This window comes from Aspergillus candidus (assembly GCF_002847045.1).
Source record: "Aspergillus candidus strain CBS 102.13 unplaced genomic scaffold BDW47scaffold_97, whole genome shotgun sequence".
Classification (NCBI taxonomy): Eukaryota; Fungi; Ascomycota; class Eurotiomycetes; order Eurotiales; family Aspergillaceae; genus Aspergillus; species Aspergillus candidus.
In genome coordinates, this window is record NW_020194102.1 from 37693 (window position 1) to 55452 (window position 17760).

Genomic DNA, 17760 nt, shown 5'->3' on the forward strand with positions numbered 1-17760 from the left:
AGCATACATATCTACCATCTACCAAAACACACAGCTAGAATGTAAAAGTGAGACAAATCATTTCAATCAAAGACCGCCTAAGCAGAATGAAGTGCTAAGTATATACACAACACACGCAAAACAACAATCCAAGGAACAAAAAGTGAATAAGAAAAAAAGAGACAAAAAGCGATAAAAAAAATATGAAGGCGAAAAAAGGTGAATCTCATCTGAACAAGTATGATGCTAGAATTTTGCCCACAATCGTAATAGAAAAAAAATCAATAACAATGACAAAAAAAAAGCTCGTTACTGTCATATCATCTTCACCCCTGTCTCCAGTTCCGGCGGTTGTCAATCAACAACCCCATTTATCTATTCAGACAGGTATACAGTAGAGAAAACAGATATAATACCTCTACCGACCGTTATACTTCTCGTTGAACGCGTTAACGGCAACGGCAATCTGGCGATACAGCCAGTTTCTGGCGCTCTCGTCCTGCACAGGGATGAAGGGACCGTTGGCGCCACCCTTGAGGGTGATACTCATGCCTGTGCGCTCCTTGGAGATGGTCTGGATGTCCGTGAGGTTGATGTCCCACTCCGTTTGGAGTTTCTTGGTGCGCACGAGCATGATGCGCTTGTACGTCAACATGACTAGCATGTCGCGTCCGGGGAGTTCCAGGTGCGCGATGTAATCCTCGTTGAAGTACCGTCCGTCGTCGGCCGTCTTGAGCCAGAACTGGCCGAGGGCCTCCCGCTGTGAGTAAGGTCGGACGACGCCGTCTGTGCCGATGAAGCGCGTTAGGCGCACGCAATCTAGCCCCTCTGCGTCGAACACGGTGGTCGTGTTGCGGACGCCTTCGGCGAGGTTCGACGCGAGGTCGAAGGCTCCGATGGCTGGCTTGGTCGCTAGGCCTAGGACACCCTTGCCGACGCCCTTGAAGAATCCTTGGATGCCTTCCTTCTCGGCGCCTTGCAGTGGGTGCCGTGCGAGCCCGCCTATGCCGCTGGCGAGACTGGTTGCGAACGCATTCCCGCCGGCCGTGATGCCGTACAGCGCATGTTTCGGACGGTTCCGAGACTTGGACATGCGGCGCTGGTCTTGGAACTCTTTGTCGAGAGTGGCGGCGGCAAGACCCTTGGACATGCTGCCCGTCAGTTTCGCCATGCTGTCCGAGAAACCGAAGACGGACTTCTTCACGAAGCTGGTGGCGCCCTTGGCAATGCCGTAGCCGAGCTCCTGGGGCCGGTCCGTCATGACCAGGCCTTGGTATGGCTCGTAGAAGATGGCAGCAACGCCAGAGCTGATGTTGTTGAATAGGCCCACCGGGTTGCCCAGGAAGTCGGCAGACCCAAGAACCATGTGCACCTGCCCAAGGGATTCCTGAGTGTAATGGCGCTGGATATTGCTGACGAGAACACCCAGGGAGACACGGGCATTTTCCAGCATCAGAGCATCCAGGCGAACGGGCGCGTCGTTGACATTGCCCATCGACATGGTCATCACGTTGACGAAGAACATCAATGGGTTTGAAGGCTGCATCGTGTCCTCGACGTTCACGTGCTCGGTGCGCATAAACGATATGTCCAGCTGCATGGGTTGCAGGTGAAGAAGCTCGAAGTACACGTCCTGGCCAACGCCCTTGCCCTGCGGCTCGGGGATATTCAGATCCTCATCGCAGAGCCTGCCCTCCTGCTCCTCCGACCAAGACGCTCCGGGAATCTTGGCGAAATCAAGCATCGCGAACACGAAATCTTCATCAAGCTCGAGCGTCATCTGCTGAAGCAGTAAGGTGGCATACTTGATATAGAGCACGCCATACGAATCGTCCTTGACCCGCGTGACCATAGCATGGAAAATGGGATGCGCTTCCATCTCCTTCCCAGTCTTCGGCACCACGCTGGGATACAGCAGGATGGGGAAGATACCTCCATACAACTGATTGTCAATCTGGATCCACTTGATCGTCGTACTCATGGTCTGGTAGACCCTCGACTCTCTGAACTTGATCTCAATCTCGCGGAACGTCAAGTAGAGCAGCTCCTTCAGGTTCTTATTGATCAGAGAGACACCAATCCCCCCAAGGCGGAGCTGGGCCTTGAAGTTGACATCGGAATCCAGCTCCTTGACCTCAAATCCGGTGCTCACGCTGGTCTGCGAGCTTTGGGCCTTCTGCTGCCGATACATACTCTTGGACTGCTTAAAGTTCGACAGGGCCAAAGTCTGCGTAGGCCCGTCGGCGACGATATTGATGTCGATGATTTTTTGCGGTTCGCCATATTGAGCCGGGGGGATCCTCATCGGAATCAAGTTGCCGATTTCGGCAAGCTTTATACGTCTTTCCTTGCCATTGCAGCTCAGGACGAGCGACTTGTTCTTCGTCGCGGGGTAATCCCAAGCGTATGGCATGATGCTTCGAGGGGGCAACCGATAGCGAATAGGTCGCCAGCCGTTACTTCGATCATCCTCGTCATCTTCCAGGCTCGGATTTGCTTGGTAGAAGATAAACTCCATGTCGCTCTCGTTCCGCATTGAGAACGGCCAATTCCGCGTCTCGATGTTGAAATGAAGGAATAGCGTCGCCCCCTCCACGATGATTTCAACCTTGACGAGCTTCTGGCGCTGATTCGCCTTGGCAAGTTTGACATAGACAGTTCCGACATCCGCGATGTTGAACGGGGAGGACCACTGATTGTTCACGCCCGGGAAGCAGAGACAAAGCTGCTTCTCCGGAACCTGGCGCAAGAAATGGAGAGGGATGAGCTCGCCATTCTTGATAGTCAGGACATTCGAGGAGCCAGGTTCCCGCACTAGGACATCTTCGTTGAGTTTGTTCTTGAGGACGAACCGCGGCGCGATGGTGACAACCTTGGTCAGCTTGTATTTGCCTTCACCCTCGGCAACAGACACGCCGGCATGGAACTCAGACTTCCCATGTCTATCTGGCAGCATAACCTCGAAAGTGCTCCCGATGGCCTCGAAACTTTGAGGCCTACTCCAGGCGGATTCTCCGATCCGCAGCATAGACCGGTTCTTCGGGTCTTCGGTTTGGTAGGAGTACATGTAGGGAAGCGAGCGTCCGCCATGTCTCGAATCGGCCCTTAGTCCCTGGCCTGCTGCTGATCGAGCCGACTGCAAGAAGGCCTTGCTTTGGATCTCCATGGGCAGGCCTGTCTTGTTCAAGACGAGGTACGGACTGTAAACTGACACCTTGAATGCACCTCCACTGTCAGGTACATTGAAATAGTGGAGTTTCAATTTCAGCTGGATGCCACGCTCATCCTTCAGAGAAAGCGTATGCTCCCTTCGGAAATCTTGCGCGTTGCCGTTGACAATCGCAAAGTCACTCTGCTTAAACACCGTGTCCTCCATGTCGACACTGAGAAGCAGGAGGTGCGATAGCTCAACCACATGAACGGGGCTGACCCCGCCCTTACGCAAGAAATTCGTCCAGTCCTTCCGCGTGTTCTTGTCGTATATGCGGTACTTGAAGTCATACGGCAACAGATTTTGAATCTCAACCGGGGCAAAGATCCGGATCCGCATGTAAGGATAGACGCTTGTCAAAGAGTCTCGCTTGTTGTATGTGGCATTCATCTGGAAATAGAATGGAGGCGCCTGTTGGCCACTCTCACTCAAGCACTTCAACGTCCGTGTGGGCCGTCGCATGAGGTCTTTCCAGTATAATTGCTCGTTCGACCAGTCATAGCCGAAGCCTTGGTCTGGTCGTACGACGAGAGAATGCATATAGGCTGCTCCCACAGGCGCAGGTCGAGCGTCGCCAGGCAGAATCTTCTCGATCTTCAGAAGATGGCCGTCGCCAGGGCTGAAGATGCCAAGTTCCACCGGGATCTGGGTATTGTTCTCAACAACCAGCGGTGAGCGGAACGTGATATACTTCACGTTGTCGGTTCCGAGCTTGACTTCAACGAGGAGGCGGTGGAGCACACTATCCTTCTTCGGCTTCAAGTTGTACACAACCTCGCCCTCCCTCACAACGGGGATACGGCCAACGCTCTCGAATCCGCTGCCTTCGAGCTTCACTCCAACAAGCCCAGCGTGGCCTTCCGGTGTCAAGGTCTCACGAATAGCGGTCGAGTCCTCAAATCTCCAGGGATACTCCTCGCCGTCGTCCAGCCGAGCAGCTGGTCCCTCTTCATCCCCCGTACTCTCGGCCCAGACATGGAGATCAAACCCAGTGTGGTTGCGAATGCGGTACGGCGCATCAGCACCTCTCGGCTTGGAGAGGACATCTTCATCGGTGGACAGGAACTGGAATGACTTCGACGCCAGAGCAATGGTAGCCGAGGTGAGAGTGAGCTCGAGCGACTTGTGGGAATAAACGTCCATAGACAGGATATCCGGATGTGTTTCCTTAGCCATGTGGAATCCCAGCTGCCAGGGTTCTATGAGCGGCTCCCAAGCAGACTTGGAGAAATTATACACGTTGATGAATGTGTCGAAGTTTGTTTCCGCGCTGAGTGTGGATGACCAGTCACGAACATCCACCGAAAATCCCTTGACACTCCAGTCGAGCAAGGGGAGATCATGCAGGTCACCGATGAGGATGACTCTGATACCATCAACGTGGACATTCAGCTCCTCGCGCTTCAACACCGCTGAGCGTTGCGCACTCAGATGTAGATCCTCCTCCTCGCCGGAACCTTGCCGAGCCCTTGGAACAACGGCCGTTGAAGGCGGTCTGCCAACAGACTTTCTCTTAATTTTAGAGGCATTGGCCTTGCTGTCGGAAATTCTCTTAGACTGGCCGGTCTGAGCTTGTTGGGTCCTCCGAGCGGTCATTTCAGAGGCCTTGTTCACGATTTGAATCGCCATCAAGATATCGCGGAGTGAAAGTCGCAAAACAAGCGGATCAAGGTGCACGTTGATAGAGGTCAAAGACGAGCCTCTCTCCTGCGGTCGACTATCCATAGACATCTCTAGGGTGAAATCGTCCAGAATCCGAAGTCTACTGGTTTCAAACTTGTCCATGCGGCATAAGAACATGCCCACCTGCTTGATCTGGAGGGTAGACACATTTTGGTGAGAAAAGAGCACCTGTTTCGTTCCAAGCACAATAGCTTCGGTGTGCGCGATGCCAGGATTGGCAATGGTTATGATCTGAGCATCTACGAGGTTCACTCGGAATGAAACGGTCATGTGCCCGACAGAAGTGGTTCCATCCACGCTTGATGGTGCGGTAGTAGTACCATCTGCGCTTTCTGCAGTACTCGATCTAGGTTCCGACTCCTCTTGGTCATCGGTCTCCGGTTCCTCTACTAGATCTTCCGATGCGAATACAGTGCTGGTAAACGACTGCAACGCGGATAAGTAGTCCAAGGCAAGTATAATTCGGGGACTGTCGATGGTCAACATTGCGATGAGATGCTTGTCAGGTCCCGGGGACATCGAGATGCTCGCCATGAATTGCTGTTGAATGTCGTTGTTGATCAACGACATGATCTTTCGGAACTTGTTGGTGTCCTGGTTGCGGCTGTCCCTGATTGACAGGGAATGTATCAAGAATTCGGAATCCAAGGAGCCATCCGTCAACATACGCAGCTTGACTCTGGTGTCGTTGAGGGAGAATTTGGATAGGCTTGAGTCCTCGAGGCGGCCAACAGGTTCATCGTTCGCAAGGATGAGTTCCAACCCGACGCTATCTACCTTGAAGATCATGTCGAGTCGCACCCACGTTTCCTCATTGGGTGCTGCATCTGTCGACCGTCTTTCTAAGCTCATGCGGCTTTGCACTGCCTCTGCTTCTCGCGTTGGTTCGGTCAGCGACGAAGGAAGAGCTTCCATGGCCTCCAGGACTTGCTGCTCGGTATCGGTTACAAATGCCCCCGGTACCGTTGTCGACAAATCCAGCAGGAATTTCAGTTGCTTCTGCGAGATCCGAAGGTTGATCGGCGACAATGACCCCTCAACCTCCATATCTGGACGCGGGTTGTCCGCCTGGTGCTCTAGGTAGCATATACTAAAGTCCAGGTTTACTTTCTGGATCATCTCGAGCTCCTCGACCGAGCCACCATCGAAATGGAACTTGGAGGTCAGGCGAATATTGCGAATACCGGATGAGATCACGTTGACAGCGGGGCTGTCCTTCTTCTCGTCCAAGGGCACGAACTCGTTCTTGGCATAGATCTCACCAAGATGCGCGGTGATCGTATCGCGCGGATGGTTCTCCCTCATGGCACCTGGGAAGACCAAGATGGGAGTCATGACTACGACGTCGAACCTCATGCGTGACGCATTCTCGCCGAGCTGATTGGCTTGGTTCGCCGCAGCTTGACGAGCGGCGTTGAAGATAGCTTGCATCTTGCCAAATTTCACCAGGAAATTGATGATTTTCCGGTAGGGTTCTTCCAAGAAATTGATCTTGATAGACCCAGACCTCAGGAAAACCTCCGAATCGTACCCAGGGTAAGTAGGGGACTCCGGGTCAAATGTCTCGTACTTGAAATCCGCGAAGTTATCACCCTCGATCGTCAAAAGCCTCCGCAGGTCCGAGGTTTCTGGCGCACCCGTGTTGACATCGTCTATCAAGGTCAAGCTGCCAATGCGAGACTGGATGAGCATAGAATTGCCGACCAGGACGATCCCCACATCGGCGGTGTTGAGCGTCAGCGTTGCCAGTCTGACCCCATCATTGTTGAGAATCAGAGCAATACTCTTCATGTCGGCCTTGATACGGATCTTTCCGCTCTGGTCGGGCTTCTGTTCGACAGCGGTAGTATCCTGTACCGCCCGATCTGATGGAGCACCCTGGGCACTTGGTTCGTCTGGGTTCGTGAAGGTGAGCAGGATAAAGTCCAGTAGCGTTAGAAGCGTCTTCCGGGTAACCACGAGGTTGATGGTTGACACGGATATATCCAGGTTCATCGCGACACCCTCGTAGGTTGAGTGGAATTCCGGAGACTCAGGCTTGACTCGGACAAACTTGAGGTGGAACAGGTCCCTGTCTTCATCCGCGTTGAATCCTTTGGACGAGAGAATCCTCTTAAACTCGGGGACTGGATTCTCTTCTATGTAGTCGTCCACACTCAGAGACTTGAGAACGATTTCGGCCACCATATCAAAAGGTCGATTATAGTAATCCAGCATAAACCCTTCGGCAACCAGTTCCACTAGCAGGTGGTCACGCAGCGGGTCGTTGGAGTCGGAGCGGAACAGCGAGCCACGGAGACGGCCGACGGTGAATTTAAATTCAAAATCCCGCCGGTGGAGGTTCGTTGAGTCAACACTCTGATTCGGCTGGTCTCTGTCCGAGCTCTCCTCGTCTTCTGAGTCTTCGTCCACCGCGGGAAGTTCTCTGATGGCTAGCGGCACAAATGACGACGACCGAGGCCTATTGGCCGTGTCATCTTCGGGGGCGACCGCCGGGGCGTTTTGCTGGTCAGGGCCCTCCTCGTACTCCGGGAATGCAATGCCAATTAGTTTCATGAGGCCTTTGTACTTCATGTCGGACATGGATGCATGTAACTCCGGGAGGTGGCCGGATATGCGTGTTCTGGTAAGCTCCGTCACCTTGGGGACGATGCACATCTCCAGGACGAAATCCACGTTGATGCGGTCGATGATGTGAAGGTTGCGGTCTGCGCTGTCTGACGCCAGCTGAGATTTCGTGACGTCGATGCCAGGACCAATAAGGACCTGAGTCGAGTCCAGCTTGAGCAGGAACCTGTCGTACAGCAGGTGTTCGAGCTCCTTGTAATCACCTTCGTCGTACTGCCGCTTCTGCTTGGACTGAATGTCTCTCATGGTCTGCCGGTCCACCAACTCGCTGCTGACGCTGATATGACCGGCGTCGAGGATCAGACAGAGAGAGCTTTCGTGCGTGATACTCTCGGGCACGATGATCAGCGGGGCATGGATATCAAATTGCGCGTCCACCTTCTTGTGCTCCTGCAGCGCAAATTCCAGGCCCGCACGAGTCTGCTGCCGGATGCCCTCCACAGTAGCCCCGGCGGTATCCAACAAGGCCCCGATAGATTCCATATGTGTCTCCGGGGGTTCAAAGAAGCGGAAGATCTCGAAGATGAACTTGGGATTGTAGATCACTTCGATACTCTTGAGCTTGACTTTCACCACAGAGTCGGCGTCGCTTTCGAGGGGATTCTTCTCCAGCTGCAGATGGAACAAGCTATCCTCGTCCTCGAGGTAGTTGTCTCCGACTTCGGACTCCAGCTCCTCGTTGCCGGAGATCTGTGACAGGCGGTTCTTCGGTACCGGGAGCGAGTCCTTTACTTTGACAATCTGCGGGAACAGACTACCTTCCGTGGTGCCATCGTACACTCTCAGCCCTCCGAGACCCACGTCGATGAAGAATGAGTCGGGCCGCTGCATAGCCTTGGCCCGCAAATCATCGAAGACAAGCTTCATGACCTCGTTGGCCTTGCCGTGGGGATCCCGCTTCAGGGTGAAGCTGCCGGCTTTGAGACCGGAGTTGACCTGGAGCTTCACCCACTCTCTTGGCACGTCGACGCTTTCTGCGATGGCTTTCTTTTCGTCCCAGTCAATCGCGTTGTATAACTCCTGTCGTTGCTCGTCGGTTATCGTAGTGTCCTCCGACTCCTCCTGCTTGGTACCCCAGATCCACTCGCCCCATGTCTGCTCGCGTTGGGGCTTCTTGACGCCGACGTTTTCCTTGCGCAATTGGTTCCGCGCCAGCGATCGCCAGAACCGTATATCTTCGTAGTTGAGCTTCCGTTGCAGGCGGTCAAACTCATCCGCTTCGGCCGGGGATAAATACTCTTCGCGCTTCTTCTTCTTGAACAGGTCGATGTAGGCGATCCGATCGTCCCTGCGCTCTTTGATGTAAGCCCACGTCCACCGACGGTTCCGGTCGCGGATCTTGCTGAGGACGGCCTCTCCGGCGAACCTAAACCACGCGCGCGGGGCCTCCTTGGGGCTGGATTTGGGTTGAAGTTTTTTGTATTCCTGGTGGCGGATGAAGTAGTGGAAGAGGTCGACGAGCATCAGGGCGTCCCGGTACTGTTCGTCGTCCAGCACGAACCCGAGTTCATCGAAGAGCAGCCGTGTCTTGATGGCGGGGCGGTCGTGTTCTCCCGACTTGTCCAATTCCAAGCCGGCGCGTCCACTGACGGGACGCAGCATGAACTGGTGGTTTTCGTCCTCGTCGATGCCCGCCCTCAACCTCTCCACCAATTCGGCCTGGCTCGTGCCCTGGGCCACAGCACCCACGTCGGACCCGCGACCCGTACCCAACAGCTCCGCATCGGTGTTCCAATACACCGACAAGGCGCCCAGGATCGCCAGCTTATGTGTAGTGGCCGAGGTGGACTGGATGAAGGTAGGGTTCCACTCGGAGTCGGTGCTCACGGCACTGAGTTCCTTCAAGGTTACACCGGCGGCAAACGGGTGCCCCGGTGAGGCGAGGGAGTCTTCGTAGCGGAAATGGACGTTCTTGATGGAGATCTGGAGGTTATCGACAACGGCGGTCACTAGACTCTGGGTGAAACTCTGGTTCCGACGCTGCTCCTCCTGGCTCAGCCCCTCGGAGTTGCGTTCTTTTAAAATCTCCGCGCTCTCAATCTTCTCCATCTTGAGCGCGTGGGCTCTTCGCTCCTCCTCGTCCGGATCGTAATCGGCATCCTCCTTGGGGGCCGCGAGAAGGAACACATCTTCAATATCGACCTTGACCGGTTTTCCCCTCAGGTTGGACCAGGGGATCGATAGGGTGAGCTCGCCGAGATGACCTTCGACAACGTTGAGCGGGAGGCGCAACTGATCGAGCGCCTCCCGCCGCAGCTCGAGGTTCCGCAGTTTGACATCACCGGACCATATCCCGACATTCAACTGGGTCGCATCGAAGTTTTTGACGTAGATTCCGAGGGTCCGGTTCAGCAGGTTGGCGACCAGCCCTTCCAACATGATGGCGGGGTCTTGCTCACGCGCGGGGTGGTCGACAGCAAGGGTCTCGCAAAAGACGCCAGCCTAGTGGCACACGGGTCAGTCCGCGAGATTGGGAGGGGTAGAATCGAGGATCATCGATGGAATTAAACAAGACGAATGCTCCGGGGACGACGTACATGCGCAAGGTCTAGATCCACTCGCCGACGGTAGACACCAGATCCATGCAGGGGCGACCAAGCATGCACGCGATACCGATTGCGGGCCGGTCGATCTGGGAGGTAGACGGATCGCGACGGTGATTTCGGTCAGAAATAAACGGGGCGGGAAAGGAAAAAAGAAAAGGGGGGGAAGTCGATGCGAAGGTAAAGCTTTGTCCCCGAAGGATCGAAGTTTGATCGGAGAGTGGGAAAATGGCGGTGATGGCGATGAGGAGGGGAAGAGTTGGTCGGAAACTGCGTTGGGCTGGGTTTCCAGGTATGAGAGGAGGCCGGTCGACCAATCGTAACGAAAGCGGACCTCTGGAGTACGGATGTCAATACTGAGTATAAAGTATACAACAGAAGAATAATTACCAACAGGGAAAAGTCAATACCTCAAATTAGTCAAGCGTAAAGAAGGGCGTATTGTTGTCGTGAGTCGTCCGTTGTATCCCAAACTCTGGGGAAGACCAACAAAAGGGGGGGGAAGAGTGACGCGGTGGAGAAGAAAAGAGCAAGAGAAAGGTCGGAGTGACGTCGGTCGGACTGGGTTATTACAGCAAAACAGTATGGTACTTCCACCGTGTACGGGAGTCCCCTAGAAAGCCAAGGTACCTGCAGTCCAGCGCAGTCCAGCTAGGGCTGCAGCCCTTGTCGCTGAGTCAGCTATCAGCCTCGTGGGCTTTACACGTGATTGTACACTAGACCTAGTTCCGACCTATCACTAACCAATACAGGACTAATGCAGCTGACTAACACTAGCTCCCTGATGCTTCCGCTTTCGTCTCCGATCCGAGCTCGTGGGCAGCCTGAGGCCATCCATCCCAAGTGGCCGCTGCGGTCCGCCCGACAAGTCAACCAGTCATCTCCATCATAATAATATCATCGTCGGTTCGAAACTTGAAAGCCTCCTTTCCCCTACCCCATCAATCTCCACTCCCACGAGTCCAACTCGAGCCAATTCCTGGGTGTATACCCTCGTCGTGCCCTTTGCGCCTACTCTCCACTCTTCCCAGTTCAATTGGGTTTGTTCTCCCCTCCATTGACCTCGTATCCGAGCTTTCCATGTGCCCGTTTGCTAATCCGGATGTCGGGGGATGTTGAAAAAAAATTAGCTATACGCACATACATCAATCAACCATGTTGTACCGTACCACCGCTGCTCGCTCCTCCCTGCGGGCTCTCTCCCACACCAATGCCTCGGTCGCCCGCTCGACTCTGGTCGGCAACGTGTTCAAGGCCCCGTTGACGTCGGCTGCTCGCTCCGTCCGTCCCTCGCCCAGCTTGTCCCTGGCTGCTCGCAAGCCCGTCACCACGGCTCTGGTCCGCTATGCCTCGACTAGCAAGGTGAGGCTCAAGATGGAAATCGCTTTTGGTCGAGATCGATCGGGCTAATTGTGTGTAGGAGGAACCGGTCGCCGAGAGTGATGAGGATGTGATGGCTGGTATGAAGACCGAGGCGGTACGTCATCTGATGAAAGAGGGTTGTGAGGGTCGGTGTTCCCGTGACAAGACTAACGATTGGATAGAAAGTCATCAAGGACACCTTCAGCCTGGCGGAGGTCCCCAAGGAGGCTCTCTACCTCGGCATGGCTGGTGTGATCCCCTACCTGGCCACCTCGATGCAGACCGTCTACCTGTCCTATGAGGTCAACCGCGCCGCCGCCATGGGAGGCGAGGGACTCCTCCTCTCGGGCCAGAGCGCCGAGCTGATGCTGCACATGCTGGAGCCGATCCAGGTCGGCTACGGTGCTGTGGTGCGTACCCTCCATGACAATCGCAGTGATATCAATACTAATACTACCCATTAGATCCTCTCCTTCCTCGGTGCTATCCACTGGGGTCTGGAGTGGGCCGGCTACGGTGGCAAGTACGGCTACAAGCGGTACGCTGCGGGCGTGATCGCCCCGGCGGTGGCCTGGCCGACTCTGCTGTTCCCCGTGGAGTACGCTCTGATCAGCCAGTTCCTCGCGTTCACCTTCCTGTACTACAACGACGCCCGTGCGGCGCAGTTCGGCCGCGCCCCGCACTGGTACGGCATGTACCGCTTCGTGCTGACCTTCATCGTCGGCGCCAGCATCGTGGCGACGCTCATCGGCCGCGAGCAGATCAACAACCGCCTGTCGGAGGGGCACTCCATCACGGACAAGGTCAACGCGCTGCTCTTCCTGAAGAAGAAGGAGAAGGAGGAGGCCGAGGCTGCCCGCCAGGCCGCCATTGAGGATGTGGAGTAATTTACAATAATGGGTAGCTAGGATATATCTGTATATTCGGGAGGGCGCGGCAAAAGGAGAGGAAGATGATTTTGTAGATTACAGTTTCGAATATGCGAATCCAGACGGCAGTCGCTGTGTTTCATTTGTTGAGTTGTACCTAGTAGTATCTACACCTTGGTTTCCATATGCGATCTCTGTAGACTCCACACTACTACTTATACTACCAGGCTTATTATTGTAGACTTCACATTCCCAGAGTTCCATCCAGGCTCATCACGAAGACCAATACAATATACTCAGTTTCAATCTCAATAGTAGGGAGATACTCCAACTAGGTGGTAGGTCAAAAACACTGGGCCGCATTTTCCACGAAGTAGCTCATGCCTCCATACTTGTGATACTACTACCTATGCAGTCCTCAGGTATGGTAAAAGACCGATCTACATGCTAGAAAGCATAGATCAGTAGGTAGGTAAGAACACACGAAAAGATCACTAGAGTAAGTGATTCTGGTTGTCGATATAAATTAGGACAGGAGCTATCGCAGTAAGTAGGAAGTCAATAGTCCTTCGCCGATTGACTACGTATCCATGATTGACCACTGATTCTTCAAGATCCATCTGATTGGTAGCTACCTAGCTAGCTACGGATAAAGACATCATACTACAATCTAGCACCCAAGCAGAACCAACTCACCACTCTACTCAAGCCTACAAAGCCTACAACCCCCATAGAACAAGAAAAAATCAAGAAGTCAGACAAAAGAAAAAGAAAAAGAAGAAAATATCAAACCTCAACCCCAAAAACAACCACCAACCCAACCCCCCACCCCCCTAACAAAGCAACCACCAACCAAGACGGCCCCCCCAACAACCCCACCACATCACCCGGTAACCCCATCCGATGAGTCGCGAAGAAGGTCGCCACGTCAGCGATATACAGCGGAGACAAGGCAGCGAGCCAGGCTCCGACCCAGAGGAAGCCGATGGCGTGGATGGCTTGCTTTGGGGGGATTATTGAGGTGATAATACGTGGGAGAGAGAGACGAGAGAGGATACGGGGGAAGACATTCTCGAGGATGACGGCGATGGCGAAGCCGAGGAAGTAGGAGACTGCGGCTGAGGAGCAGGTTGATGGGGTGTCGATAGCGGGCGAGGCGAAGTGGTGGATGAGGCCGGAGAGGAGGAAGATGAGGGTTATGGCGATTAGGCGGGAACTAGTGACGAGGGTTGTGATAGGGATGCGGAGGGGAAGTTGGAAGAGTTGGTGCCAGTATTTTCTATTTCTTCCTTTATGTTTTGCTTCTTTTCACGAAAGTGGTGGGGAGGATATATAAGGCTATGGATGGTATATGAACAACTCACCCCCAAACATTCCTCAAACACCACGCATCCCAAATACTACCATACAGCGGCGGAAACTGCTCCGGGGGCACAACACGCGCAGCCACGAAGACCACGGAAAAGAAACGGTAGGGCCCATCAATGACCAGACGAAGGAGAATAAGCGGGGTCCAAAGGGCGGAGAGTAAGCGGGGGACCCAGCGAGTCGACGACGGGTCCAAGAACAGCCACTTGAGATCGTAGGGAGCAGTGGGATCGACGCCACGACCGGATTGGGTTAGGATGAGGTCGACGGCGAGGTACTGCCAGACGAAGATGGCGGATTGGCGGGCGAGGAAGGCGGGGCGGGACGGGGGACGGTGGGCGAAGACGGCGGGCCAGTGGGGGAGGTGACGTGCTTGCCAGGGGGTACCGATGCCGCGCAGGTTGAGGAGGAGGTTGACTGCTGGGAGGAAGTGGGGGGACGCGGGGACGGAGTCGATGAGGAAGAGGAGGTTGATGGAGTGGAGGCCGTTGACGAGGAGGAGCACGGCGGTGGCGCATTTGGCGAAGGGGTGAATGGTGGTTTGGGGGAGTTGGTAGACGCGCCAGTAGATTGCGCCAGCTAGGGTTGGGAGGTAGGTGAGGCGTCGGGGAGAGGTCCGTTTTGTGGTGGAGAGGAGGATGGCGGCGTGGAGGGTGGGGAGCATGAAGGCGAAGGGGAGGGACCAGCTGGTGGACATGTCTAGATACTTATATAGCGAGATTATGCTGATTGTTTTGTATCTGCCTGAGTGTCTGGTCTCCGTATATGACAGTTTACAGAAGGAGTAGATCTACGCTGGATATGTATTGAGACAGTTCAAGAGGAAAGGACGAGGGACTCCAGAAAGACCCGGTATGGATGAGGAGTGGAGGACATGTACGCCCGGCAACCAGGCACAGGTCGGTATCACCTCGAACAATTAATTCGTTGGAAGTATACCTGTGGTCACAATCGAGAGACTGATGAGACTAGTTCGTATATTGGTATATATTAAGAAATCCATTGTTAGATTTATGGATCAGTATTGAATGAATGATATAGTATCATAGAGTATATGCAGCGTCTGTAGTGGTAGTATACTGGTGTGTATAAGTAGATCCTATCAGTAGAAATCGTACTAACCACTCAACTAAGCTGTATCACCAGCGGCCAATGTCGTTGCAATAAACTACAACTACTCAGCGAATCAGGAGAGCGATCGTGTCATCTGATCCGGTGGTCTAAGCTTATGGTTATCAGATGGATGGATGGATGGGACAATGTGTAGGTTTGATATATATAACCCTAAATGTATATAGTGTGGCTGAGCATGCTTATCTATAGGAAGACAGGAAAGGTAAAATAAAAATAAAATAGCACACGGATACATATATCCCAAGAAGGAAAGTCGAACGAGTCTGGACGGCCATCGACCGAACCCGTGACAATACATAATATAGAACATGGACTAGAAACTATACAGTGACCTGTCGATCTCCCACCGTTCCTGGCAAGACCAAGACCACGACCAAGCTCAGGACAAGTCATGGGACTGAATAGAAGACCCAAGAACGATAATCGAATGCAGTGGCACCAACCCAGAGGGAAACCGGTTTTATGACAAGCATTGGGCCGAAATCCAAAAAAAGCATGTACCAAGTCGACCCCAGACGGAAGATCGGGAGCAGGGTTGTTGATCCTGACAATGAAGGGCGATCGGAGGGGCTTTGGAGTCATACATCATACATCATTGTACTCATCATCATCATTATCCACTGTATCCATGTTTCCCAGGAAAACCAGGAAGAGGTGGGAATAACGTCATGTGGATTAGGTAAGAGATGACTGTACGGACTACGGACTCAAGACATCGGGCCGGACCAGACGGTCAAAACCAACAGGTGCCCTCAGGCCGAACCGAGCGGCTAGGTAGTGACCGGGCCGATTCTTCATTTTGTTTGTTTGACTTTACTGAGAATTGTAATTTTAATTTTCTTCAACTGAATGATGATAATCCAGACTAACCGGGAGCGGTTAAAACTGGGGAGGGGTCGACAGGATTGATGAACAGGGGGCCACCACTGTCCAAATGACCTTGAGAAAAGAAAGGGAGAGAAGAAAAGTGGAAGGTGGAAGAGGGACTGGACCGGGTCTAGAAGGTGAGAGACTGGATCCGGGCGGTTGAAAGGGGAATAGTGGGGAGGGGGAGAGAAAAAATTGGACAGTGTCAGGTGGGCGATCGACGAAAAAAAAAAAAAAAAGGAAAAGAAGAAAGAACAGAAAAGAGAAGAGAAGGAAAGACTTGGCAGGGACTGCATATGGATGGACTTCTGTGACTTGTTGGAGATAGTAGCTAGACGTGGGGAGTGATTGATCCTGCATCCATGAAGTGATCTGGAGGGGAATGGGAATTGGTCAGGTGAGGATCCCAAATTTCATCCAGATCCCTAGTAAGTAGGCAGTAGTAAATAATAGTAATACTAGCTAGGAGGTAGTAGTAGATAGGAGTTGAGACGAGTTAGCATAGGAAGTGGAGTGGGAAGGGAGTTGAGGGTCATGTGCAGGTCTATTCTTAGGGCCGGATCTCTACCGACCAGACTAGAAGGAGCAAGAGAACAGAAGGAAATGCCAGAGGTTCCTTGGATAAAGAATAGGAAAATGCTTCTGGATGGTGGAAAAAAGGGCCAAGTGGTTGACTAGTAGGGATTGAAGAAGGACGGCAAGGGGGAACTAGACTACTAGTAGTCCCAAGAACCAGAAACAAGAAGACAACCAAGACAGCTCTGGGAAGGAGGAAGGAGGAAGTACAGACAAGCTGACGACCAACCTGGTCGTCTGATCAGAAAAAAAAAAAAAAAAACCTCTTGTTCCCCCACCGCCCCCACTTCTCCAGAAGAAGCAGAGACAATAGTAGACTCACATTCCTCTCACTTTTCTATGGGAGTCCTTAACAAAAGTGAGGTGAACATAAAGTCTTTCTTCTTTCTTCTTTCTTCTTTCTTCCTTTTCTTCTTTATCTTCTGTTCTTTCTCGCTCTCTCTCTCTTCCTTTCTTCTCTTTCTTCTCTCTCCCTTCTCTTCTCCATCTCCCGTATTGGTCGAATTGAATAGATCGCCACCCTAACCAAGTCAACCAACCGTACTCCAGCGTGACCTCATACTTTCCAACCTGGTCCTGTCCCGAATTCCGCCAACCAGCTTTCTCTTCCTTTCTCTCTCCGACAATCGATTCTTCTTCCATTCGAACCCTTCACGTCATCCTCTTCACTTCTTCTCTCCTTCTCTCTCTTCTCCCTGACTTCTCTGGTCTCTATCGTGTCCATAGTTGATTGTATCATTCGCCCCGACTGTAGTGCCGGTTTCCCTTCCTCTTCCCCGCCCCGCGTCATCCGTCCCCATTTCCACCTTGTTCGCGCCCCTCTTGGCTTGGAACGGCAATTGCAACGTAATTAATTCTTGTCCTTCTTCCTCTCTTCTTTTACTCTTCGCCTCCCTCGAGTTTTTCCCCTTCTCCCTTCCCTCCTCCCTCCTCTACCCCCCCCAAAGGACCCGATTACGAGAGATTGCCGACTCCGGTCATTTGCCCCTCTCTTTCCTCTCCTCTCCTCCCCTCTCTTATCTTGACTTCCCCTCTCCCATCGCCCGTCAAATCATTTACCTATATACCCTTTTCGCCATACCCTCCACTTCCTTTTTTCCTGGTTTATTTTTTCCCTTTTTTTTTCTTTCCTGTTTTATTTTTTGTATAATTCCCATTCCCTCTCATCTATTTTTTCCCGTTGGTTCGTTCTTACGGAGGGGTGAAAAATAAATTCGAAAAAAAAAAAGCACGAAAAAAAAAATCCTCTCCACTCCATCACCATGAGGAATCCCTTCGATATGACCGACATGTCGGATTCCGTCGTCGAAGACGACTATGAACCTAATATCGATATTCACGCCTATCAATCCAACGACGGCAACCGTTCCTTGCTGCAGAACGAGCGGGCCCGTGGCGATCTCAAGGAACGCTTCATCGGTGCGATCGATACCGGTACCACCAGCTCTCGCTTCATCATCTTTGACTGCACCGGTGTTCCCGTCGCCAAATATCAAAATGAATTCCGTCAAATTCATTCGCAATCGGGGTGAGTGAAAAA

General features: G+C 52.9%; 5 protein-coding genes across 5 annotated transcripts; 2 read left to right on the plus strand and 3 right to left on the minus strand.

Annotated features, from left to right (window-relative positions):
* BDW47DRAFT_114213 (membrane morphogenesis protein VPS13) lies at nt 1–9943 on the minus strand. The gene has a single exon (XM_024814604.1). The coding sequence runs from the start codon at nt 9878–9880 to the stop codon at nt 398–400; it is 9483 nt and encodes a 3160-aa protein (XP_024667335.1). The 5' UTR covers nt 9881–9943; the 3' UTR covers nt 1–397.
* Nucleotides 9944–10819: 876 nt separating this feature from the next.
* On the plus strand, nt 10820–12417 carry BDW47DRAFT_114215 (DUF3429 domain-containing protein). Its single transcript, XM_024814605.1, has 5 exons — nt 10820–11084; nt 11175–11406; nt 11465–11521; nt 11589–11816; nt 11871–12417. Exons 2-5 carry the CDS (start codon nt 11200–11202, stop codon nt 12291–12293), a joined length of 915 nt encoding a protein of 304 aa, XP_024667336.1. The 5' UTR covers nt 10820–11084; nt 11175–11199; the 3' UTR covers nt 12294–12417.
* Nucleotides 12418–13061: 644 nt separating this feature from the next.
* On the minus strand, nt 13062–14340 carry BDW47DRAFT_130055 (wax synthase family protein; the record flags this gene model as incomplete). The annotated part of the gene is made up of 2 exons (XM_024817056.1): nt 13062–13554; nt 13640–14340. 2 exons carry the CDS (start codon nt 14338–14340, stop codon nt 13062–13064), a joined length of 1194 nt encoding a protein of 397 aa, XP_024667337.1.
* A 1276-nt stretch (nt 14341–15616) lies between these two features.
* Nucleotides 15617–16099, minus strand: BDW47DRAFT_96536 (uncharacterized protein). The gene has a single exon (XM_024820323.1). It carries the CDS (start codon nt 16002–16004, stop codon nt 15657–15659), a length of 348 nt encoding a protein of 115 aa, XP_024667338.1. The 5' UTR covers nt 16005–16099; the 3' UTR covers nt 15617–15656.
* Nucleotides 16100–17482: 1383 nt separating this feature from the next.
* On the plus strand, nt 17483–17748 carry BDW47DRAFT_130056 (uncharacterized protein; the record flags this gene model as incomplete). The annotated part of the gene is made up of 1 exon (XM_024817057.1): nt 17483–17748. A coding segment is annotated over one exon (266 nt), but the record flags the coding sequence as incomplete, so codon positions are not given.
* Nucleotides 17749–17760: the final 12 nt, after the last annotated feature.

Coding starts and splice junctions, on each gene's coding strand:
- BDW47DRAFT_114213 (XM_024814604.1), bottom strand. CDS start 9,880: ATGTTGGAAGGGCTGGTCGCCAACCTGCTGAACCGGACCCTCGGAATC.
- BDW47DRAFT_114215 (XM_024814605.1), top strand. CDS start 11,200: ATGTTGTACCGTACCACCGCTGCTCGCTCCTCCCTGCGGGCTCTCTCC. Junction 11,407..11,464: donor GCTATGCCTCGACTAGCAAG/GTGAGGCTCAAG, acceptor AATTGTGTGTAG/GAGGAACCGGTCGCCGAGAG. Junction 11,817..11,870: donor AGGTCGGCTACGGTGCTGTG/GTGCGTACCCTC, acceptor ACTACCCATTAG/ATCCTCTCCTTCCTCGGTGC.
- BDW47DRAFT_96536 (XM_024820323.1), bottom strand. CDS start 16,004: ATGCAGGATCAATCACTCCCCACGTCTAGCTACTATCTCCAACAAGTC.